Genomic DNA, 27519 nt, shown 5'->3' on the forward strand with positions numbered 1-27519 from the left:
CAGATATGGAGATTACCTAAAGAATGTGATAATATTGAATCAGGGCAATTATTGTGCTGTTGTGCATACGTAGCAACTTAAGACTTCTGAATGCATTTGAAAATAGGATAGTAAACCGAGCAGAAATGTGTGGAAAATGTATTATTGTTGAGGAGATTAGTGAAGCTGTACATGTGCTATGCTAGTCAATCTCATGAAATGGGCAACATGAGATCCTTTCACTTAGAGAATACTGCTTGAACCGAAGAGGCAGAGTCTAATGGAACTGTAACTACAGGCTTTATCAGGAAACAAATAAAGTGCTGTCCATTATGTTTTTAAACCTGGAGGTCACCAACAAGATATGTTGACTTAGTCAAAATGTACATTCTGTTCCCCATTTGAGAGGACTTGTTATTGTAGCAAAAAGAAGGCTGTCTGAAATTCACCATGGAAACCACTTTTTCCGACAGAAGAATAAGTATTTACAAATAGCCATTCATATCAACTGCTCCCTTGGGTGTATTTTACTCAAATTTCTTTTTATCATTAATTAGATAATTAGATGTTTAAAAGGTTTAAGATACATACTGCTTTGTATATATTTGAATGAAGTTCCTTTATAAAAAAATATACAGTAATTAAAAATGGAAAGAAATATAAATACTTTATGCATTATTTACAATGGAGATGCATTTGATGAGATGAAATGTTAGCTTTAACATGTTTTAATTTATCCATCCATTGCATAAACCTAATTATTTTACAATAGGGTTGTGAAGAGGAGAAGGAAACTCAAGCATCATTGGGTATATATACCTGTGCCAACCCGGAACGGGTCTCCAATTCACTCATGCTGCTGGCACAATTTAGAGCAAGAAATTATCTTAAAGAATAAACTAGCTGTTTTTTAAAGCCCCGCCTAATATTTCAGAATCATTTATTTCCAACAGGAAATTATGTTCTTAAGTCAAGTATTTTTTATAAATTAAAAAAAAAATACCATATTCGCATAGTATAAAATGGCCTCTATCAGGTACCAATCTAAACATGAAAACAAAAGCTTTATAACTTACCAAATACGTCCACCTTAAAGTGGCAAAGGTTTTAGTTTCAGGAAGCATGCGTTCATCTTTTCTGGGGTATGTATTTCAGTTTCAATAACATGCCGTCATTATTTCTGGGGTACGTTTATGACAACAGAAAGGAACTGATTCTTGACACTGTCTTCATGAAGAAAGAATATGTTTCTGTTGACAGCAACATTTGTGGGTGGAGCTTTAATGTAAATGAAATGAAAGAGCACAAAACCACCCATGTGCTGAAGATGTATGGCACAAAACTGTCTCTACAATTATATATAATATATAATTATTCTCAATAGTTGGACATATCACTGGTAACAAATGACAGCTTATTTGTCTGAATTCTGAGAAAAGTCTTCCTCTGGGTGCTTGAATCACTCCTGATCATCATCTGCCCAACCACAGGTCTGAAAAAAGCTAAATCCATCATCTCTGATGACAGCCATCAAGCTCATCCTCTGTTTTCACTTTGCTCCACCTGCTTCAGTAACCTGTTTCTACATCCCCTGCACTGTGTACTTTACCCACCTGCTGGTTTAAGTGTAATTGTACTATAGGTTACTTTTTAAAAAGCTTATTTCACTATTTATGTCATTAATTTATTGATTAATTTATTTATCTTTTGCTACTCTTATTCATCTACTGTATTTATTTATGCATTAGCAAAACATTAACACAATAATTTCACTGTGCTCTTGCAGTGCATGTGGCAGTAATATTGTCTAATCTCTAAGTCTCTAAAAGGACAATGGCATCTGCAACATTCATGAAATGAACTACAGGAAACAATGCCCCAGGGTGAAAGGTTGCTGTGGGTGGAGCCAGGCCATGATATTAAGTGAAACAGCTGAATTTCTTTTAAAATAATCTCATAAAAATGTTTTTTTTTCTTCAAAGATGACATGGATATGTTGTTTTGCAATTATGTGTGCCATCACAAGACAAAGATCAAAAGTGCAGAATGTTTGGCTTGAAAATGGATGCATTTGGTAAGTTTCAACACATTTGTTTTCACATTTGGACTGGTGCCATGTAGATGACATTTTAAACCTAAGTTTATTAAACATGTTTCACCTAAAAACACAATTCCCATGGCAAATTAAAGATTAAAAAAATATGTCTTAAACTTGAATAATACCAGAAAATATACAAAGTACCTTCATCTGCACATCTTGTAGACAAAAGAAGAAATCATAGTGCCATGATCAAATCCATGAATACACAATAATTTGCAAAGTCCACATGGACCACAACTAGGCTGGAAATTGAACAGAAATACTTGGGGCATTAACCATTACTTTTATTTTATTTAGTAAAATATCCTGCGAGACTGTCATGAGCAGATAGCTGAGAAATGTAATTTTACAAAATGTACATTAATGTTGCCTCATAATAGCCCTCTTCTACGTGGTGGTGTGCTGGGGAGGCAGCATAAAGAAGAAGGACGTCTATTGTAGGCACGGAGCTGGACAGGTTGACATCCGTGGCAGAGCAACGGACGCTGAGCAGGCTCCTGTCAATCATGGAGAATCCACTGCATCCACTGAACAGTGTCATCTCCAGGCAGAGGAGCAGCTTCAGTGACAGACAGCTGTCACTGTCCTGCTCCACTGACAGACTGAGAACATTGTTCCTTCCCCCACACTATGCGACTCTTCAGTTCCACCCAGGGGGGTAAACGTTAACATTATTCAAAGTTATTGTCTGTTTATACCTGCATTTTTATTACTCTTTAATTTAATATTGTTTTTTGTATCAGTATGCTGCTGCTGGATTATGTGACTTTACCCTTGGGATTGATGAAGTATCTACACCTACCTACCTACCTACCTACCTACCAGTTTACCTTATAGTGTTCATTTTCTACCTACCTACCTACCTACCTACCTACCTACCTACCTACCTACCTACCTACCAGTTTACCTTATAGTGTTCATTTTTAGAGACCCTTGACCTCCCTTAATGTGTTTTCTTTGAGTAAATGTAGTAACATTTCAGCTTCAAAGTCTAAAATTGGTACTTTATTAGATATATCGAAATAATAGCATAGCACACTTGAATATGAACCTGAGAGGGACACGCTCCACAGGTGGTCGAGACCTGTCTGAGAAGGATAAGACTAGATGGAGAAGCTGGCATAAACACAGCTCCACGATTGCTATGATGCAGACACAGCACTTAGAGCACTTTCAATGCATCTCCTGGCTGCAACAGTCCATCTGCCTGGGTGTGTGGTTGCCAGAAAGCCACACAGGGCTGATGAGTAGTGGGCATTTGAGTTGCCTCTAAGGGAGAGAGGGGATGGCAAAGGGATGAAGCAAGTGGGAGATGCCAAGAAAGTGCTCACTAAGTGCTTTGTCTATGAATGCTGATCTTGGAGCTGCTTTTTTACCAGCTTCTCCAGTTGTCCCACCCCTTTGGACAGTTGATCACATTAATAGAATATAATGTGTATGTGGTTAGATAAAAATGGTGTGCTTTGGGATAATTTTGGTTACAAAATTTGTGCCATCACAGAAAAAAAGCTTGGGAAACATTGAGATAAAAACATTATTGATAAATGTAATGGCAGACGTATTCAGAGGAACAATAAAGAGTTTGTTTGGAAAATACTGAAAGATGTTTTAGTGGTGAAGTGAGTAAGCCACCCCTAAAGAGAGATGGAGAGAAAGAATGAGTTAGTAATTCTAAAAATGCTTTTTTTACATTATTGTAGGTCTTTATATTAATAATATTTTTTATTGATCAACTTTGTTTTTTCTGTGCTCAGACCACTGAAAACTGTGCTTAACTGGGTCTACTGGTACATTTCCCATGACTCTTTTGAATCATTGAGTTCTACAAGGATTACTAGAATCTGTGACCCTAGACAGGTTAACCTGAACTTTTTTTCAGATCAATTGCTTTGAGCTACAGTCTGTGTATGAGCATGTACCATAGAAATAAATGTTGTTGCTGTGTTTATTATTTACCCTTTCATCACTCAGACTTTTCAACACATACTCAGTAGTATAGCAGGTCCACAGCTCAGATGAAAGGCCAGTTTTTAAATAGATAATCGCCGCACTTGCGGTTTAAAGAGAGGGTGTGGTAGTGGGTACGGAGCAGTTCCTGGGTGCTTTGTGAGGCAGGCAGTCCTCGCTTATGTGCACAAGTGAGGAATCGTCCACATCCGTATTTGATCCCGGGAACTGCTGATCGCCACACCTGAACCACGACCCCATTATATATAGTAGGAGCATGAGTGCGGAAAGGAGCCTGTGCATGAGGGAGCGAGCAAGTGAGCAAGTGTGGGCTCGCTGTAAGAAAGAAGGCAGCTGGGCAGTGAGCCCTAGCGGGGCGTTTGGCCGACACCCGGGGGCAGTCGGTAGTGGTCGCTACCACTGAGCATTAGTGAGGAGCGGGAGTGACTGTAAGAAGGATGGCTCACGACATATGGCTGTGGGAGTCTGGGACTTGATAAGTGAAAGCCCCAGCGTGAGCGCTGTGGTCGCTGGGGAGCCCAAGTCACAGTCTGGTTAGGCCCACCGGAGCCAGGGTTTGGAAAGGCAAATAGACCAGAAGAAGGCAGGTAGGGTGACTCCCCAGGTGCATAGCCTAGATGGGTGAAGCAGGGGAGTTGCCAGTAGAAAGAAGGCACCAGGATTTGTTTTTAAAAGGACTGCTTCCAGCCATTGTTTTAACCTTGTTCTAAAAGGATCTACAGTGATCCCTCGCTATATCGCACTTCGACTTTCGCGGTTTCACTCTATCGCGGATTTTAAATGTAAGCACATCTAAATATATATCACAGATTTTTCGCTGGTTCGCGGATTTCTGCAGACAGTGGGTCTTTTAATTTATGGTACACGCTTCCTCAGTTTGTTTGCCCTGTTGATTTCATACAAGGGACGCTATTGGCGGATGGCTTAGAAGCTACCCAATCAGAGCATGTATTACATATTAACTAAAACTCCTCAATGCTATAAGATATGCATCCCGCGCGGAGCTCGATTGTTTGCTTGTCTCTGCCTCTCTCTCACCCTCTCTGACATTCTCTGCGCCTGACGGAGGGGCTGTTTGCACAGAGGCTGTTTGCTTAAAAGATACTGACGCTCCTCTAAAAAAATGCCGCTTTATTGCGGTGCTCGGCATATTTAAAAGCACACGTATTGATTTTTTGATTGTTGCTTTAATCTCGCTCTCTCTCTGACGTTCTCTGCGCCTGACGGAGGAGATGTGAGCAGAGGGGCTGTTTGCACAGAGGCTGTTTGCTTAGAAGATACTGACGCTCCTCTAAAAAATGCCGGCAAACTTAAAAGCACACGTATTGATTTTTTGATTGTTTGCTTTTCTTTTCGAGCGCTCTCTCTCTCTCCATCTGAAATTCTCTGCTCCTGAAGAGAAGAAGATCTATTTGCATTCTTTTAATTGTGAGAAAGAACTGTCATCTCTGTCTTGTCATCGAGGACAGTTTAAACTTTTGACTTAGGCCTTGTTCACACGGGCGTTAAGTTTTTGGATAAACGAACTTGCTCTGAACGTCCTAGACGTTTATGTTGCATTTTGTGGTGGCGATCGATTGACTTTTACACCGGCGTTCGTTTGTCTCTGTCTAACGCCAGACTGCAGTCCAAATTGTAGTTTGTGTGTTAACCTGTGGAGGCAGTGTCGGGAACTGGATATGAAAGCCCTTGTCGTTTTATTTGAGGTGCCTCCTTTCAATATGGACCATTTTGCTATGTTAGATATTAATCTTCTTGTTTTAAAAATACTCGTAATACGGCGCGTAGGGAGAAAAAAATGCGCCGCCGCTACTGGGTTCATCCTCTGACTGCACAACGTCGGGTTAAAGGAAGTTTTTTTGTGCTTTATGAAGAAATGCGAAAATTTCCGCGCAAGTTTTTTAATTACTGTCGGATGTCGGTTTCCACTTTTGATTGTCTGCTGCAGCTGGTGCAATGCCACATTGCACGCCGATCAACCAATATGCGACTTGGTGTTAGCCCCGAAGAGAGACTACTTGTCACTTTGAGGTAAGGAAACAGTAGTCGAGTGTGCGCTTACACCAGTGTTATGCACTGAAATGCCCCCCCGCCATGGATTGACCCCCTACATAATCGTTATCAAATATTATATTAGAACATAAATTAATAGGTTCATGGTTTACAAATTACATGAGACAATAAAATAAAATAAGCAATATGAAAATATATATCTGGTCCTCTGAAGCGTAAAATAAACGCGCAGAAAACGAACTAGAAGCGGTTTCCTTGCGTTCGTTGGGTTTTGAACGCCAAGAAAAAGCTGCATGCAACGTTTTTTTGATGTCGTATAAACGCGCTGCGGACAAACGCGACGTCACCAAAGCCCGTGTGAACACTTTCATTGACTCCTACGTAGAAAACACTCGGCGCTTGATCCGCGCTCACTGGACGCTACGAACGCAAAAAAAACGCTCGATTTAACGCCCGTGTGAACAAGGCTTAAAGGGTGTTATTTCATGTCTAGAGGGCTCTAATAATGTTAACAGTGTGGGAGAGTTTATAAGGGCTTAAAATATATAAAAATAACTACACAAACATATGGTTTCTACTTCGCGGATTTTCGTCTATCACGGGGGGTTCTGGAACGCAACCCCCGCGATCGAGGAGGGATTACTGTATTTAGGTGATTTTAACCTCCACATTTTTCACTTGTTTTTAATGGAATATTTATTTTTTGAACTTTATCCATCCATTCATTATCCAACCCGCTATATCTTAACTACAGGGTCATGGGGGTCTGCTGGAGCCAATCCCACACAACACAGGGCACAAGGCAGGAACAAATCCCGGGCAGGGTGCCAGCCCACCACAGGGCACATACACACACCAAGCACACAATAGGGACAATTTAGGATTACCAATGCACTTAACCTGCATGTATTTGGACTGTGGGAGGAAATCCACGCAGACAGACAGAAAAGGGAGAGAATGCAAACTCCACGCAGGGAGGACCCGGGAAGCCAACCCAGGTCTCCTTACTGCGAGGCAGCAGTGATACCACTGCACCACCGTGCCGCCTTTTTTGAACTTTATGCACTGCACTATTTATTTGGACATTGTTTTTGGTTTTGTTTTTAAATAAAAGTACTTTGCACATTTTGCACCATTCCCTTGCTTCATTATTGATGTCTTCACTGTCCAGCTCATCCGGTTACATTACCGATGGTGTCAGGTTCAAGAGCTCCCCAGAGGCCAAAAGGGAGCATGGAGCAGAACCTGCATCATCACAGGTTGGCAATTATATTTATGTGATACTGCCAGTGTTCTCTGGCCAGCACCACTCCCAATCTTTTTCATTGTTTGTGATATCAGATGTTGGTTGATCACTCATTTTCTCAGGATAAACTGTGACAAGATGAAAAGAAAATTTAAGCCAGTATGGTTCTCTCGACTAGGCCTAACTTTAATTAATAAAGTGGCCTTCGTCCAAAACCCTGTCCACAAGTTTGTAATCTAGGTGTTATATGCTTTCATCAAGTATGATAATAGTCTTACAGGAACACTTTATTGCATTTTCATATACAGAATGCTATAATATTGGATCGTGATACAGTCTCATATTGTCTGGGTTCATTTCTGAGCTGAGATGCCTTCAGTATGGCTTTCTCTATTCTCTCTTTATTTACATGGGTTTTCACAAATTACTCTGGTAATCCAGAAACATTCTGCTGTTTCTAACAAGACTTAGTGTGTGTGTTTACATGACTGTCCCCTGAGGATGAACTAGTGCCCTGTTCATATCTGGGTTTTACTTTGTGAAAACTGCTTTCACCCATATTGTGCCTTGTTCAGAAAATGAAATGGTGAAAAATTATTCAGCTTTAACTCATTTACATTCCAGTAAAAAGCTTTAATTTATTTGCCAGAAAAATCATGCAAATTAAGTTTATTCAGAAACCTCCATTAATACATACAGTATATCTCATTCTGCTTGGGATATTGTAATGGTAGATTAGCATACAGTGTTGTTCAAAATGTATACTGTAAATCTTTAAATATTAAATTTTTACTATGATTCCCCTCTTTATTAATATTTCTGCTTGGTTATCCAAAAGGCAATTATGGTAAAAACATTAAATTGCACTTATTCTTTAGATGAACTTATACATTCAATAGAAAAAAGTAAAATGTAAAGAACTTTTATTAACTGACTTTTTGGGATTGACTAAAACTGATATTTATGACTGCAGCAAAAAACGTAACCTACCATAACATAACCGGAATAACCTTGTTCTCAATGTTAAGCATAGAAGGGGGAGTGTCATGTTGGGGGGATGCTTTTCTGACTATGGAATTGAAAACTGCCTGCAGCACAGTATGATTCATCCTTCAGTGTTTCTGTGGATGATGTAAGGAATATTTTTAAATGAGTCAACATCCATGATGCATCCAGTCTGGATGTTTTTTCTGGGTGCATTTTAAGAACAACTTTAGCAACTAATTACCTGGATTTGTTTATGACATTTGTTACATCTCACTAACAGAATATGTTTACTCAACATGCTACAAAAAATAAATGTCCCTATGTCAAAGAAAAAAAAAAGGATTTCCAATCTCTCCATTAATATCAGCAAAACTGAAGCTTGTCATTGACTTCAAGTAGCAGAAGGCAGGATACAGTTCCATCTGAAGTGAAGGAGGAGATATTAAGTGGGTCAGCAATTTCATATTTCTTTGAGTGACCATTACTGGGGCCTCATGCATAACGCATTTGCACTATAACATGGCGTAAGCACAAAAGCCGAAATGTGCTTATGCACAGAAAAATCCAGATGCAGGAATCTGTGCGTACTCCAACTTCCACGTTCTTCCGCTTCATAAATCCCGGTCAGCGTGAAAACTAACGCCCGTGCACGTGCATTATGTCCCGCCCCAACTCCTCCCAGAATTACACCTCGTTGAATATGTAAATCAATATAAATCGCCCTTAAGCTCAGCCTTCTGTGAAAAGACAATGGGAAAAGCACGGGGGAAAATATAAAAAGAATTCAGCGATACCAAGTGGAGGCAAAGGAAAAACATACTATTTGTTTAATTAAACCATAGTATAATCAACAAAAGGAAGTTGATCGAGTGACATAGCATGTTGGAGAAACTTAAAAGCTCAGATATTAAAGTCGCTGTGAAAAGGCGAGTCGTAGCCCACCGTCTGAGTGTCATATGAAAGCTTATTAGGGTACAGACAAAAGAAAAATAGGCACACAGTGGAAAAAAAGCACGAAATGTCAACTTCAATCTCGAAATTTCCACTTCAATCACGTAGTTTATTTTGTCATTAAAGTAGAACATCATAAACTTCATCTTAAAATCGTTTAATTAACCAGTTTCTCAAATCACATTGTAGTTAAAGCAGCACGTTAAATGCTTTGTTTTGTATGTGATCTTCTATGTGCTCTATGTGTGTGAATCACTACTTACTTCTTAAACTGGCTCTCTTCCTCCGACTGGACACAGAATCCATTACATTCGTGATATTACAGCTCTCTGAATAACAAATACTGAGATGTATACGTGATATCATTTTCATGATGATAGGAGTTAAAGCACGTTATTAAACATGGGTTTCACGGCGCAGTGATTGTGTGCAACCTTCGATGAAATTATTTATTGCAGCAGTACTCATGGGCGGCTCTAGGCAAAGAAAGAATCGGTGGCCCCTTCACCCGCCAATGTCAATATGGTATCTTATGCACGCTGGATGTCCACGTCCGTTGCAGATACTGCATAGCCGCCTCGTGCTCATGACACAAGCGTTTAACTTTTATCGAAATTTGCCGCTGCGTTTTTAGCTGTGTCGTTATTTTCTCTTTCTGTTTTATATTCAATATACAGTATATTGGCGTGGCCGCCCTGCAGTCCTTGCTTTTCTTTCTCCAAGTAACCAATCGCCACACAATCAGCTCTGTAATAGATGTTAAGCCATCTGTAAGCTTAGAGCGCAGATTCTTCAAAACGTTTAAGGAACATTAAACTATCTTCATAGTACATGTTTAATTATTCTATCCTTCACGCCAGTCCAAGTGAAGAATATGGATTATTTAAATGAAGTTAAAGTTTTGCCTGTATAATATAATAAACATATTTTGCTGCATTTCATCTTAAAAATGATTTCGTCATCATATGTAAATACGCGCTTTATAAAGTGGCGCAGGTTGTGTAATATTATAACTGTAGTGCAACTGTTTACAGTGAGGTAATTGTACTTATAAGTACAAGCAGTTCTACAAGAAGCAATTGATTGAGCACGTTTATAGTTCTTGGGATGAAACTGTTTCTGAACCGCGAGGTCCGTACAGGAAAGGCTTTGAAACGTTTTGCTGTGGCTGAGGTAGCGTGGGCTTGAGTCTGTTTCCCGATAATTCTCTTTCCGATCAGCTGCTGCTGTGATTCCCCACTCAGATACAGTGGGTGCAGTGAAAGTAATATGGAAAAAGATGATCCGCTGTGGCAACCCCAACGGGAGCAGCTGAAAGAAGAAGGTGCAGTGAGAGTAACAAAGCAGTTATGGTATTTGGAATACTATGGCTATTCCCTAGACCATTATATTGTTACAAGTTAGTTACAATCAGATGCATTACACTAATAAACAATATGCGGTTAGTTTCAGTGTATTTATAAAGCCAAGTCAGGAAAATAAGGAGTAACCACACAGGAACAGTAGCATTGCTTTGACGCTGGGTGCCGCCAGTCTGCAAAACCGAGCGGAGAACTTGCGTACGACAAGGTATGAGGTACCGTGGAAAAGTGTGTGGCTTTATGCCAAGTGTAGGTTTTATACATCACAATTTGAACGTGGAAGAGTTCTTACGCAACATTTCTGTGTGTACGCACCGTTTATACATGAGGCCCATACATGAGGCCCCTGGTGTTCTGCAGTGAGCACAATATGTCTTGGATATAGTCAATATGGCTCACCTAAGATTTTACTATCTCAGACATCTGAAGAAAGCCAGGCCATCCCCATTTATCCTCACCAACTTTTATTTGTCCATAGTGGATTCCAACCTCAGTACTGTAGCTGTTTAACACCCAAATATGGTACCTGCTCAGCTCAGGAACACAAATCATTACAAAGTATGGTTGAGGCAGCACCCATACACAGCTTTCTTCTTTTCATAGCATGTAGAACACATGTTGTTTAAGAAAGGCAAATTTTAAAAGCTCAAGTAGGATCAGCTCTAGGCATAGGCTGAGTAGGCACTGGCCAAGGAGTGCTATGACTTAGGGATGTCATACTCCATTCAAGTGTCCTCCTCCCCTCTGCCCTACAAATGCATGATTTTCTTTGCTGCCATGAATGTGCTGATCTCCAAGGGTGGTGCTTGATGAATCTACTTATGTTTTCAACTTTGCTGATAAGCAAAGAGGAAACTTTCTTTGATTGTCAGCTTTGAACTGAAGCTACCCAACACAATCACTTTTCTCCTTCTTACCTTGTAGCAAACAGTACAGGACCATTAGTATTAGCACTACTACATTCAGAGGTAAGTTTTATTTATAGGTCATCAGTTTGCTTAACAGTCACCTGGAAATGTATATTGTAAATATTGAAATAATGTATGTGTTGCATTCTATAGTATTGTAAAGCTTAGATTAGTGGAGGATGACATCAGCGCTGAGTCAACAGCAGTATGAGCTGGTATTCCATCATACAAATGAGCAGCTTCACAGCCAGCTGCAAGGGAGACTACAAAAAGGGTGAGCCTGCCACACTGTCACAAACTCCATGCTAGCACAGCTAAACAAACCATCCCTCTAAAGAGCAATAAAATAAGCAAAAATCCATTATGTCAGCACTGGCAAGCACCACGCAGTCTGTTGTGTTCATTATCTTTTTTTGTCAGATGCTGGTACAGTATTTTTGTCACTAGCCTGACAGAGACATTCAGATAAGAATTTCATTGTGCTGTGTACACATGACAATAAATTTGAAAGTGAACTTGAATAATATACCAGCATTGCAGGGAATTATAACTTTGGGGTTGATATATTGTCAAGGAGAGCATCAGGCAAAATCAAAGATGAGATCTTAACCCAATAGAACTGCTGTGGCAAGACATGAAGCACTAACAGTTCACACAAAACAGCTAAGCATGGAGAAACAGTTAAAGCTGTTATTTAAGGAACAAATAAACTAATATTTCTCAAGGGAGATGTAAGAGTCTACAAGAAAATATGTTTTATTTTTATAGTTGATAAAGATAATACCACTGCTTATTGAGTTCAATTACTTTTATATGTAGGCTATTTTTATGTATCTATGTGTTTTTGTTTTGCATTCAGCAGTCTCTCTAAAAAAACATAAAATTAGGAACTTGTAGGCTATTTTTGATTGCACAAACATCCATCCATCCATCCATTTTCCAATCCGCTGAATCCAAACACAGGGTCACGGGGGTCTGGAGGAGCCAATCCCAGCCAGCACAGGGCACAAGGCAGGAACCAGTCCTAGGCAGGGTGCCAACCCACCGCAGTTGCACAAACATTCAAAGCAAAAATGTAATGTTTTAGCAATAAGCAGCACTTTATTGCTGAATAGGCTTTATAGTTTGGTTTATTTAATTTAGCAGTTACTCATGCGGTATTTTGAAGTATTTACAATATCAGCTACATTTTCATGGTGAACACAAAGCACTGTCTTGCCAAAATGGAAAAGTGCAGCTTTCTCTGAATGAACAACCATTATTTGAGGTTTAGAGGTCCATGTGTTTTGTAGTAGATCAAAAGATTTAATTGCTTCCTTAAAGTGAAATATATATTCATAACTTAACTCACTTGTTCTATGTATTTACCATTAAAACATACAAATAGGAAAACATAGAAGATTCCAGAAATGTAGTCTTCTGATGGAAACTACAACTACTGAGCATTAGACAATGCATGAGAACTTGATCTGGTAGTGAAAAAAATGACCAATAAAGTGCACCTGTTTTAGACAAACGACTAGAGGGAGCACCTATGTCATTGACAGGTGAATATCAGCACACAAACAAAAAATTACAAAAGGGTAAAGGATTAATTATCTTAACAAATTAACAAAATTTATGGCTCATGAAGAACATGAGAATAATTAGAATCAAACGGCCTCAAAAACAAGTCCTGGAAAAGTGACAAGGGCTTGCTTAAATATTGTAATTAATCAGACATGAACAATTGGCACAGAATTAGAGGGTTAAGTTCACAATCAAGAGGTTTTGTCTTTTAAAGGAAATTTGTTTATGGATGAGAATAAAATCATTCATGACATGAGTAAGCTAAATTTCAACTGGCAAAAAAGAATGAACAATTGTTTATTAAAATCTGCAACTGTATTTCTCCTTATGTTCAGTTTCTAAAGGCGTACTATTAGCAGTTTCCTACTTAACAAACTAAAACTTAGGAACGGGAAACAGCTTTAAAGAAGCATAAATTTTAGCTGATCTGTGCATCTCCAACAAGGGAATGTCAATTATTAAGTTTTAGTAGTTCTATGCTCAATAAATAGTTCAGTAGGTACCTGTTGAATCCTAAACCTAGAGCTTTAGCTGAGTTGGTAAAATTTTGCTCAATTTTGTAATATTAATAAAAAAAAACTTTTCCATGGAACATTTGTTTGGAGACAGAACTATCTTTGGGGTTCTTATTTACAGAATGCCCCTATGACCAGTCCTGAAAGACAATAATGAAAAATGTAAAAAAAAAATTCTCAACCACCTATGGATAGCAGCAGTCACTCTTTTGAACACTATATTAACAGTAAAATATCCCTTATCTCTGTAGAATTCAAGAATAACTGTTCTAAGTCTTACTAATGATATTCATCTACCTGGCTCTACATGTCCTACTGCATAAAGTATACTGTATTTCTTCTCTTTACTCTGTATGGACTGCAATACTTTATGCGGTTAACATTATATTACAGCTTTGCTTATATAAATTATTATGGTCTTTGAAAATGTGCTGATTATGAAAGGTGCTGTATTAAAAATACCAATTAACTTTCCTTACATGAGATTATATTCACCACACCCTGTTTGTATGTAGTAATTTACAATAATGCCTAAATGTGATAGCTGGCTTTTAAAAATGTACGCTTGAAAGTCACTATGCAACTTTGTGATGCAAGCAGACTGTACAAAAATTGGATTGATTGCTGTATTTAGTTTAGCATATCTAAGCTGCCAGGGCAGGTTCCAGCTGCATCACATTTCTGATTTAGATTTAGCGGATTTAATAAAAGATAGCCTGCGGTGGGCTGGTGCCCTGCCCGGGGTTTGTTTCCTGATTTGCGTCCTTTATTGGCTGGGATTGGCTCTAGCAGACCCCTGTGACCCTGTAGTTAGGATATAGCAGGTTGGATAATGGATGGTTGGAATAAAAGATAGCTACATATATGCTTTTATATTCTCAGTAGCTGCATGGCAGCTTAAAATAATTTTAAAGCCACATAGATAATGCAATACTCAAAATCATCAACACTTTTCTGTATAGCTCCTGAATTACAGTTGTTCTAGTGGGCATGTTTTACTACCATATTAGGCTATTAACTTATTTCCAGAATTATACTAGCACTAGAATCCCCTCACAACCATATTAATTTGAAAAAGCTTTCTCCACCCAGAAGTAGTTACCCGGTATGTGTATTAATAAAAAAGCCTTATTAAGAGCAGTTTAAAAAAAGAGAAAAGAAAATCATAAGGAGTTAAGTGACCAGAATCCACTCACAACCATATTATTTTGAAAAAGCTTTCTCCACCCAGAAGTAGTTACCCGGTATGTGTATTAATAAAAAAGCCTTATTAAGAGCAGTTTAAAAAAAAGAGAAAAAAGAAAATCATAAGGAGTTAAATGACCACCAAACATATAAATGTTTCTAAATTCACTATCAATAAATGCTCCATAAATATCACGACACTATCCAATATCAATTGAAAAAGAGATATCTATACATCTTTATTTTGTAATTTATTGTACTTCTTTAACTGTCAAGATGGGTGAATGGTGATAGAGTGGGTAATATTGTCACAACATAGATGTAGCACCCCAGATTTGAATACTGGCCCAGGCACTGCATGTACGTAGTTGGAATTTTCTGCTCATGTCTGCCCAGTTTGAACGTGTGAGGTTGTATGTACAGAGTGAGAGAGTGCCCTTCAATATTTACGCATTTTCCTGGTGTTTGCATGTTTTTTTTTTCTTTCTACTTACATTCTGGATTTCCTCTCATATTGCCAAAGATGTTAGCCCATTGATGGACTTGTGCAAAATACTGACAGGGTAGACTCCTACCCCCCTGAAACCTTGATTTGGATAAAGTGGGTTGGAGAAAGTTATCTTATAATTTTAGAACTAGTAAGCTATATTCAGACTTGCCAGATATGCCACTTAATTCTGTAGAGGGTCATGGAGAGGCTGTCCCAGCAGCATATGATGCAGTGTAGAAACCAGCCCTGGGCAAGATGTCAGGACATTACAAGATACATTTATGCACTGAGTGATAACAGGCCAATTTTTACTCGCCAATTTGCCTTACACAGACGTCACTGAGATAGGGGAGGAAGATCCTCTCATCCATGAAGAGAAAGTGCAAACTCCACACAGGCAGTAGCAGAATCTGGATTCAAACCAAGGACCGAGGAGGTGTGAGGAGGCAGGAAAAACCACTGCATCTTGTATTTACTTACTCATTTAGTCAACCCATGTAGTGTTAAGCACAAGAAAATAGACTTGTGGAACGTATCCCAGGTTTATGGAAAACAGATGATTTGCTGGAGATGCTACCAGGATCACTACTGTTAATATTAAATAGGAATTCCATTCAAATTCGTGTCAGCTGAGATGATGCTAGTATTTTTTTTTTTTTTTAATCCCGTGTGATTTCATCGTTTCCGGCCAAAATCTTGGCAAGTTTTTGGGATGTCTGTGTTCCATTCTAAGTCTCTCTTGGTAGGACTGTGACACGTATTTCAAAAATGAGTTCATTTGATTTTCTGGCAGCATCTATTTTGACGATGGCACGCATATAAGCAAAAATTAAGTTTTAAATGTAGGGGGCTTCCTGAGATACACTTTTTTTGCCAGGCACACAGTTATTAAAAACAGACTATAATTTCAGAGCACATAAACTGTAATGGGATTACTATATATATATATTTATTACCAAACGCATTTGCTTTTAAGCGATCAATTGTGGTTTTATTTTCTATTTTCTGAAGCACATTTGCCATCAAATATTGGTGACGTGATTTCTTAAATGGGATATGAAATGAGCGCGAAGTACAAAGCACAGCTGTCACAGACTACGCATTTTTAACCAGTCTCCCGTTCTACCCGACAATAAATAAATCACATCCTTACCCTACTGGAACAGCTGTGTCAACGCCTATTCATGAAAAAATTTACGCTACGTGTCCGCTTGCGAGTGCAGACTCCACCGTGCTTGCTGTTTGGCTGCCGCTCCGAATCTAGCACCGCGTATTTTATTTAACGTGCTGTCGGCCGCTGTCTTTAGGACGGTTTCAATGAATCGTTTTTAAACAACATGACGACTCGATTCGTGGCAACATTATTAGAACTCAGCACTACTAGGCTTGTGTAACAGCTTGTCAGTTAATGTAAAAAACGGCTAAAAAAGAGAAAGCGCAACGCATCTACTTCTGCGTTGCCATGCGAGACGTCTGTGGGTTTTTGCTAAGCGCGCACCGCTGCCGTAACGGTTTGCTGAACTTCAGATGACAGGTTGGCGAAACTAATCACCTGTTGTGCGTGACAGCCGGGGAAGTTGTTTCACTCGTTGTCCTCTGCTGACCTTCGCTGGTGGATAACGAGAGGTGTGCCGAAGAAGCAGAAGGCACGAGCAACAGGCGCACAGGGAGAGAGCCGTTAAAGGAGTCGCCGTGCCTAAAAAGAATGTCACCAGGAGTGTTCAGTGAAAGACGACTGGAGAGGCTTCTGACGGAGCTGGACAAATAAAACGTGAAAAAAATGAGCGAAAGCAATCTTTCTTCTTATTCACAGGAAGATAAAGACAGGGAGAAACTCCCCCCAATTCTGACAGCATCAGCATCGGGGGTAAGTGAATGGAAATGTTTTCTAAAATTGACCATCTGTAAGTACGATTACACAGTTTAGGTAAGTCTTGAAGTACATACTGATGGTATTAGCTATATGATTTATAATTGTTTCCATGATTGCTCACCTACCATGAACAATAAAGGCGCTCATTCAGTATGAAGTAAAGTACAAGATGTACAGTACAATTATATTTTCATGTCTGATCAGTTTTCCTGCAGCAACAGTTATGCTACTGAACATCTGCTAGATGATGGGATTGCCGAGTAGGAAAAAGAATCTGTAAAAACTGAAACGTTCTCCACATTAGATTAATCTGTTAAAAGACTCCAGAAACCATATTTAGTTTCCTAAAATAAATTGTCAACGGATTTGAGTAAGGTTCTCAGTTTTTCAGATGGACGACTTTGAAGGAACACATTTCCATAATGTTTACGTCAGTCAAATACCAACTGGACATCATCATTATACTCCTTCTGCATCAATTGTATGCAGTAACAATTCTGAAACTAGTAATACAGGATATGTGGATTATTTTTTTATTGTGTCTTCTATTTTTCTATTCATTTTGTAAAGCACTTTGAGCTACATTTTTTGTATGAATATGTGCTATATAAATAAATGTTGATTGATTGATTGATTAAATATGGTATACAATTGAGCAATTGCACTACTTCTGTGATGTGTTAAATTAGATCTATAAGTACTTATTCAATTCATAACACTACAATTATATATATATGTATATATATGTGTGTGTGTGTGTGTGTGTGTGTGTAAATAGAGCTTTAAATAATGCATAATATTCTCCAGCCTTCCTAATCCAGTTCTGTGTCTCTGGGTGTTGGGACCTGTTCAGGCAGCATTCTGGTGCAAGGCAGGAGTCAACCCTGAACAGAGCACCATTCCATTGCAGGGCCCTCATGCACACACATACGGACACATTCAATACAGAATTAACAACTAACCTTACAGAAATAATTGGTGTATCCTCGGGAACACTCACACAGACACTGGGAGAACATGCACATTTTCCACAGTGACTGACTGCGGGATTCCCCTCCTAAATCTTTATGGCTGTGGTTCAGTACATCCTATAGAAAGAAAAAAAAAAAAAAAAAAGAAGAAGCAATAATGTGCATTGGCTTTTGCCTCAAACTTCAATAACCAGGGTATGATGCCTGCTCTGATCATTGCTTATATGGGCTTTGCATGCTCTACTGATGTATCTGTAGGCTTTTCCTCTGGAAACATACTTGGTTTTCCTCCCACATCCCAAAATGTGAGAGGGTAATTGAAATTATCATGTGACCTGACATGGTTTGCTATATGATAGACTCGTGATCCCTTCAAGGTTGTTTCATACCAATGTTTTTGGGTTAGCTTTTATCCTCTTGGGACTTTATAATTGGCTTAAGCAGATTTGTAAATGAAATATATAAAGTCCAGAGCTGATTCTGGAAATTAACCATTTTTGTTTTATTACTGTTGGAAAAGTCTCCAGAATACGTAGGTGTTGATGGGTTAGAGGTGATATCAGTAAGTGTAGAGTATTTTTTTCATCCACTGTAACCTTGATGGGACAGTTTACCAGCTAGCAGTAACTCTAGTTTTATGTAACAGTAGTTTTCATCTTCAATCAGAAGTGATGTACATAGTAGAATTCATAATTAAAGTAATATTCCACACAAAAAAGATATGTTTTATTATGTTACTTACCCCATGTAGTTTGCAGTCATGACGAAGAAAAACATGTAATCTCAGTTTTCATGGAGAAGGGAGATAAAGATATTTATGATATGATACAATCCAATAGTAACAACTGCTGTACACCGCCAAACTAAATGAATAAACATCTATAAAGAAAAGAAATCTCACATTCCTTGTGTTGCAAAATCTATATGGTAGTTCTAAAGTTGAATACTCAAAATGTCCAAAGTGCATGCATTTTTTTTGCTAAATGTTGTTGAATAGTTCCTTCTGAAAAAATCAGCATATGTCATAAAAATGAGATGCAAGTCCCCATGGCAATTGCCTTTTTTGAACTGAAGATCTGCCTTCTTCCCTTCATTCATTGGCTAAGAGTCTTATCTTCAGTTCAAAAAAGCAATCCCATGTGGACTTGACCATTCAACTAAATAACTGATGTGTGGATTATACAAGCAACGAATGTGAGATTTTTTTTTTCTTTTTTCCATTGATGTTTCTCAAATTGTTTGCCATTGTACAGCATTAGTCACCACTGGCTTGTATTATATCGTAAACTTCTTTATCTCCACTCTCTATGAAAACCAAAGATTTAAAATTATGTGTTTGTCACCAGCAAGCTAAACAGACTTCCTTAGACTTTTGGTTTCTTTCACAAGAATCCCTTTCAGTAGATCCTTTTAGTTCTTCACTAAAAAGAGAGAAGAACATGCTACAGGTCATCTGGAGTTCACTCCCACATCCCGTACTGTTTATCCCATCCTCCTAATTTCTACCTCATGTGAAACTGGGAGGAAATGTGACATCATATATCAATACTCAGGTATTCTTTTCTTAATGAATAAAAGCAAATCTAAGAATGGGCAGAAAGTGCTTGGCATAGTCCATTTTCTCTCAAAATTAGAAAGCTTGTCTCTGACTGGGGCCATTGGCAATGTAAACACATTTTGAAATTCCTGAAATCCTTGCAATTGGTGGTAGTCCACTAGTCCATGACTATAAGATTTCCTATTGTTCTCTGAATTTAGGCAGGATTAGTAGTCTAATGAGCTCCTAAAATTTTTTATTGTAAGACTTTCAACTAAAGTTTTCTGAAGAATCCCTATGTAAAATAACTTTTAATATGGACCCAGTATGGAATTCAAACTTAGAGGAGCAGAATATTTGAGAAGGTAGAACAATCAAAGTATTCAGGACAGAGGCTTATCCTTATGGTTTGCTTGTGCAGGTGTGCTGAACTGTGTGGTGTGGCTCTCTTAGTTTTAATCATGACATTGTGGCTCTTAATATTTTTCTTTGACAATTGTTTTTAACACCTCAGCTGTTGTAGCCAGCAGCTCCTTATTTTCTTGTTGTCCCTGCATGTTTGTTTTTAAGCAATTAACTTGTCCGCTTCTATGTATGCTTCCATTCTTACTAAGTGTTGATACAGCTTTTTATTTTTGCTGTTTCTGGAAGATATTTCACTTTCTAAAGGCTGCTATAAGTGTTGCAAATAAGAGGAAGAAATAGCTGATCAAGGATTTAAATGTGTTACTGTGATCCTCCTTTTTTGGACTTCTAGTATGACTAGTTTTTTTGTGTGTTTGTGTTTTTTAATATTCAGTCATTTAAATAACATGTCTATGGAAAAGTCAGTCTATTCTTACTCATCAGAACATAATAACAGATTCCTCTAATTATAAATTTGATGCCTGAAAATATAATTGTAGATATCAAAAATAGGAATTAGATGGAAGCATTAAATGTTAAAATGGCTTGCCATATGCACATCAAAGTTTCTTCAACTTTAAAGACTTATTCAGGTAAAAAAATAGGTTAAGATACAATGGAAGCACTATTTTGTTAATTAAATGATCTGCAACTATAAGTTTGTTACAAGCAACTAAATAACATTTATGTTCATCTTGAAATTTGTTTGATATATTTTATATTGGTGGTTTTGCTTGGTATGTGGTGGTACTTTCCAATGCAGTATATTCAGTATATACTGTAGGATGAGCTGAAGTTGTAATGTCATTATGGTAAGTGTAAATAAATATTCAAAGAAGTTTCTTTCTTAAACATTAACTAATTATTTCAACAAAGTTTTAAAGTAGAAGTGCAATTTCCAGATACACTGATATCGTATTTTGCTCATGTTGTGTTTATTTACTCCAGAGCTATCAACTCTAAATCTGTTAATGTATGATTTTAGATTTTCAGAATTTGATGATATTTTCAATTTGAATATGAAATGGCTTTCTTTCTTCTTATGATGTCTATTTGTAACAAGATGAAGACAGACAGAAACCATGTCCCAATTATATTTTTTAGAAATACTTTTTTTTTCTTTAGGACATAATGGAGAATAAATGGAATAAAAACGTTTTTCCATTCAGGCATATTTTTTTATTTTATAGTTAAGTCTAATCACTGTAACTTTGAAATGCATTTCCTCTCACAGCCATAATAGGAGAGTCTGTCTGATTAGAAATGCAGTGTGTAATTTACAAAAATATGCAAAAACAAACGAATACTTTATGGTTATAAAGTTTTTAACAATTAAAGAAATATTCGGAGCAGAAACATTTAAATTTTGTGTCTCTGTTTATATTGTAAACTGAGCAGTGGCTTCTTTGTATGCTTGGATTATGGTAATGTTGAGGTAATAATGCATTTGTAAAGTAATATAAGGGTTTTAATATATTGTATGATCTACCAATGTGCATATTTACACAATAGTCATATTACATATGGGAGGCAGAAAGAGCATTATTTCTTTTGTGGTGGGATGGGGGGAGTGTTGTAGTGTCTGTGTTTTTTAATTTTGTGTGATGTGATTTGCTTCTGCTTCAGCAACTAAAGTATACTTTAAGCAATTGGTTTGAGCAAAGGTTAAACCATTCCAGTTTAGACAGGCTAGGCAGTAACTTCTTAATAAATAACCAGCATTGGAAAAAGAAAATAAACTTTAGGAGGTTGTATTTTTGTTTCATCCAAGAACCAATTTGAAAGGAAACAGTTTAAGGTATCTCCAGCAGCCAGCCATACTGAAAAAGGAACTTAATATTTAAAATGCTGACACAACAGTTGTACTAAAGCAAAACCTAGGAAAATCTCTTGTTAAATTAGTTTTATGTGCACTATGCACAAATAAAATGCAGTCTGTTAAATGTTGATGAGAAATTTGCTACTGAAAAAAAAATATTTTGCTTTGTTGGGTTACAGCTTAGCTTTAAATGGTTATACAGTGACGTTCGATCAAGTAGTTTTGAGTCCCAGTGAAGATTTCTAAAGAGATGCTGGCACTCACTAGTACGATATGAAATGTTGCCATTGTGGTGAAATAATACAATATAATATATTGACTGCTGATTGCAAATCATGAAGATTTCTGGTGATTACTGGTCCACTTCAAGCACTGGGTTACAATATAAGAGAAATGAACATTTTCCTCCTTGTGAGATGTCATTGACTACTCGTTTAATGCCCTAAGCTCTGTTTATAACCATTTGTGACTGAAACATTTTTGACTGTTTTAAAATGCATAATATTCATTCCCAGTGCTTATTTTTTTCTGCATAGCAATCAATTACTACAACTCTTAATGCTTGCTCAGTACTTTTTTAAGAGGTCTGTAATTTTTGTATTTTATGTGTATATGAGCTCTGTCCCTAAAATAGCCAAACTGCTTACACTGCAGTAAAAGTCAGAAAATGAAGAGATATAAAACCAACAAATTCCACTTAACAAACATTTAACCAAAAAAGAAAAAAATACAGTTCTTCTCTTTACACCATTATTTAAGGAATCTTAGAAACATCATGCATGTGCTAGAGACATCTTTATTGGTTTGGCATTATGATGTGGCTGGAAATTACAGCTGTAACAAAGTGCAAAGGATTATAATATCAGTAGCTACACAAGAGAGATCAGGTAGATGAAGAGAAATTATAGTACTATATGTCTAAAATACAGTCATATCTAGATTAAATTATTAAAAGTTGATTAACTAGTAAGAAATGATCAGAATTTTACGGACTCTGAGTTGGCTACAGAACACAATATTTTACTATTTCAAATAACATGCAACAAAGAACACATGGTGATCATGGTTCTGATCTCAGCAGCATTGACTGGCAAACTCTTCTTGGAAATGCTGAAGAGAAGACTAAAATGATGCTCATGTTTTCTCTCTCAGTTCATAGTATAACACCTTTGAAGACCTGGGGCCTCATGTATAAACGGTGCGTACGCACAGAAACATTGCATAAGAACTTTTCCACGTTCAAATCGCAATGTATAAAACCTACACTTGCCGTAAATCCACACACTTTTCCACGGTACCTCATGTCTTGTCGTACGCAAGTTCTCCACTCGGTTTTGCAGACTGGTGGCACCCAGCGTCAAAGCAGTGCTACTGTTCCTGTGTGGTTACACCTTATTTTCCTGACGCCGCTTTATAAATACACCGAAACTAACCGCATATTGTTTATTAGTGTAATGCATCTGATTGTAATTAACTCTTAACAATATAATGGTAGAGGGAACAGCCATAGTATTCCAAATACCATAACTGCTTTAGCGTTGTTACTCTCACTTCTTCTTCTTCTTTCAGCTCCTCTTGTTAGGAGTTGCCACAGCGGATCATCTTTTTCAATATTTCTTTCACTGCACCACTCAGAGAGTAATTCTTATATTTTCCCCCGTGCTTTTCCCATTGTCTTTTCACAGAAGGCTGCGCTTAAGGGCGATTTATATTGATTTGCATATTCAAATAGGCGTAATTCTGGGAGGATTTGGGGCGTTACATAATGCGCGTGCACGAGCGTTAGTTTTCACGCTGATCGGGATTTATGTAGCGGAAGAACGTGGAAGTTGGAGTACGCACAGATTCCTGCATCTGGATTTTTCTGTGCGTAAACACATTTCGGCTTTTGTGCTTACGCCATGTTATAGTGCGAGTTCTACGCACGGCGTTATACATGAGGCCCCTGGTATTTTGTAACAGTAAAGAAAATACAAGACATGGAAGTTATTCTTTGAGAAACAGTGATTAAAACTTGGTTAAGTGTGTGTTTCCATTCCAAAACAAGAGTTATAATTTATAGGAAAGCAGACAAACTGGAAAACTGGAAAAACAAAACATTTCTTCTATCAATGTGGCTGGTGTTAATCCATAAACATTTTGACCCATGCTTAAAATAAATATGGCACAGAAATAAATAATTTTAAAATAAATAAAAAATAGACTTTGAGAAATGTGAAAAACAGAAAAAAGAGACCAAGAAAGCATTCAAGAGGTTAAAAGAGAAAGTTAAAATGAAAACAGCTGTTGAGGCAAATGGCAAACATTTTTTCTAGAACAACTCCAGGTAAAAAAAACATTTAATGGGAACTTATGAATGCTCAGAAATCCATCCATCCATTATCCAACACGCTATATCCTAACTACAGGGTTACGGGGGTCTGCTAGAGCCAATCCCAGCCAACACCGGGCACAAGGCAGGAAACAAACCCCAGGCAGGGCACCAGCCCACCGCAGATGCTCAGAAATGACAAAGAAAATAATCAAAAATTAATAGCAAAGAGCAAAGGAATTAAATATATACTTAAAGTATTTAAAAAAGAAATAAGTGGCATTCATCATGCAGAAGTTAAAAGGACTTCCATTTTATAGATTTTAAAAAGGAAGCATCAATTTGCTTTATGTGTGGCGATGATCTAAAGTATCTCTATGCCTGCTGGGACAGAAAGTGCTGAGAGAAATACTGTATATTGTATTTTTTGTAAACTTTAATAAGCATCATGGATACACTGACACTGATAAAATTAAGTTTACTCTAAATGCTTAGTTGATGAAGAAGATTCAAAGCTAATTGGGGTAATGATAATCCTATTACACAACAGGAGACACTATCAACGCAGTTGGTGGTTTGCTCCAATAGGACAAATTTTATTATTGTATGGCTGTCTGATCAAACATCGCCATTCAAACATAGGGGCACTCCACCCTTTTCCAGCTGATAAGCATGACCTCATACTTGTAGGTAGTAATCCTCTTTAAATTTGGCAGCAAAGTGTCCCCAGTGCGTGTCTAAGGTCACAGCCCGATGAAGCAAGCAGATCCACATCATCTGCAAGAAGCAGTGATGCAGTCCTGAGGTCACCAATGTAGATACCCTTCCCACCTTGGTTGCACCTAGTAATTCTGTCAGTAAAATTTAAGAACAGAAAAAGTGATAGAGGTCAGCCCTGGTGGAGTCCCACACTCTCTGAGAACAAGTTTGACTGCCACAAATGCAAACCAAGCTTTCTCTCTGGTTGTATAGGGACCGAATAGCCCACAACAAAAGGCCTGGTGCTCCATGCTCCTGAAGCACACCTCACAGGACATTTTTGTATGCTTTTTCCAAATCCACAAAGCCCATGTGGACTGGTTGGACATACTCTATAAATCCTCCAGAAACCTTGTGAGAGCAAAAAGGTTGTCCACTGCTCTGTGACAGGGATCAAATCTGCATTGTTTTTTTGAATGTGATGGTCTACCTCCTTTTTAAAAACCCGGCATAGGCCTTCCCAAGGAAGATGAGGAGTTTGATTCCCCTAAAAATATAACACACCCTCTGGTCCCATTTCTTAAAAAATTGGGATCACCACTCTAGTTTGCCAATCCAGAGGTGCTGTCCCTGACCTCTATGCACTGTTGAAGAGGTGTGCCAACCCCTAGAGTACAACAACATCCAGAGCCTTACACCCCCAGGGCCCTGCCAATAAGGAGTTTTTAACTACTTGAGCAATTTCAGCTCCAGTGATGGACAACTCCCCCTCTGAGACCCATGACTCTGCTTCCTCAATGGAAGGCATGTCAGTAGGAATTATGAGGTCTTTAAAGTGCTCTATGTACTGCCCAACTACATTGTATATTCCCAGATGAGAGCAGCAGCACTCCATCCCTGCTATGAACAGCATGGACAAAGCACTGCTTCCTCCTTCTGATTCATCTGATTGTTTACCAGAATCACTTTGAGGATGGACAGAAGTCGTTTTTCTTGATTACCTTTTACTCCCAGGGTGTTGTTCATGAGTGAGGGAAGAAGGTAATGGTAGATTGACAGGCGGATTAGAGCAGCATCCACAGTCTTGTGGACACTGTACCAGTCAGTTGTGGTGACTGGAGAGCTGAGCTCGAAGGTAAAGCTCTCAATTTACTGGTCTATCTATGTCACTGTCCTCACCTATGGTCACAAGCTTTGGGTCATGTCCAAAAGAACTAGATTGTGGATGCAAGCAGCAGAAATGATCTTCCTTTACAAGGTGTCTGGTCTAAGCCTTAGAGAGGTGGTGAGGAATGTAGACATTCGAGAGGAGCTCAAAATAGAGCCACTGCTACTCCATATTGAAATGAGCCAGTGAAGATGGTTTGGGCATCTAGTTCGGATATCTCCTTGACGTCTCCCTGGGGAGGTGTTTCAGGTATTTCCAACAGGGAGGAGACCTCAGGGATGACAAAGTACATGCTGGAGATATTGCATCTCTCAGCTGGCCTGGGTACACCTTGGTATCTCCCTGAAGGAGATGTCTGGGAACAGGAACATCTGGGAATCTTTACTAGAGTGCTGACACCGTGGACACAGATAAGCATCAAAAATTGGATGGATGGATGGAGGTCTTATGTGAAGACAAAACCTGAAATTCAATTGCAGAATTAAGGATTTTTTGCTTTGCCATGCACTAATTTTGGCATTATGTTGCTTCAGTATTTTGCAGAACTGCTTTTGCAGGACACTTCCACACTCAGCATTTTTGTAATTTTAAGTAATTTAATTTCCAATTTAAAGAGTATCAGTAATGCACATTTAGCTGCCTTAGCATAATTAGCCTCTGTCTTAAGTGGCTGCTGGCTTGGTCCATAATGCTTACAACAATAAGGCATAATTAATATTTTCAGGTTACCTTTATTACATTTTTACCTTTATTACATTTTTCCTTCTCTAAAGGAGAAAGACCCCATTTGATTTTTTCCCTTGGCGGCTGGCTGCCTCCTGCTGTGCTCTTCTTGTGTCCCACCCTACAAATTTATTAAGCTGGGTCCACAGTTTCTACCTACTTTGTACCAGTTGTGTTTTTTTTTATTTTTAACTAACTACATTCTACACCTTATTTGATTTGCTTTAAAAGTTTGCACTGCATCATTTAACTTTGTGACTCCCTAGTAAACACTCAGATTCATTTTACATCAGTCATTTTGCTGAAAATAATAACGTCTCATAAGTAAATATTATAATGAGGACTAAATACTTAAAGATTTTTACAAATGAAACATTTAGTACATTCAGTTACTTCATTTATGAGATGCAAATAATAGGAACAAGAAGCTGCTTAGCTGGGGAAAAATAAAATAATTACTGCATTTAGCATGTTTAAGCAATCATGGGCATTTTTGTCTGGTATTCATATGTGCATTGCAGGCAGATCTGATTGAGTCTGCTGCTAATTACATCATTTTGTACTACCATAAAATCCTGTTTTTGTGAAGGGCTCTGTTTTCAAGTGTCACTTTTGTTCAAAGGTTGCAGTATTCACTTACCAGTGCTGTCAAAAGCACTTTGAGTTTTATACACTCACTGGGAGTATAAAAATAACATATTATCATTAATGAAGCAAATCACAGTGCCAGCATATGTGAG

General features: G+C 38.1%; 1 protein-coding gene across 2 annotated transcripts in view; it reads left to right on the top strand.

The window, feature by feature from the left end:
* Positions 1 to 2029: 2029 nt before the first annotated feature.
* The window catches only part of hectd2 (HECT domain containing 2), a 177413-nt gene continuing 151923 nt past the window's right edge, over positions 2030 to 27519 (top strand). The window contains exon 1 of one of the 2 annotated variants that reach the window (XM_039771949.1): positions 2030 to 2053. In XM_039771949.1, coding sequence (XP_039627883.1) covers positions 2045 to 2053 — 9 coding nt within the window. In that variant the 5' untranslated portion in view covers positions 2030 to 2044. Of the gene's footprint in view, positions 2054 to 16439; positions 17141 to 27519 lie in introns of those variants that run through there. The other variant, XM_039771940.1, reaches the window with a different exon arrangement.

The sequence above is a fragment of the Polypterus senegalus genome, chromosome 1, assembly GCF_016835505.1.
Source record: "Polypterus senegalus isolate Bchr_013 chromosome 1, ASM1683550v1, whole genome shotgun sequence".
NCBI classification, from domain to species: domain Eukaryota; kingdom Metazoa; phylum Chordata; class Cladistia; order Polypteriformes; family Polypteridae; genus Polypterus; species Polypterus senegalus.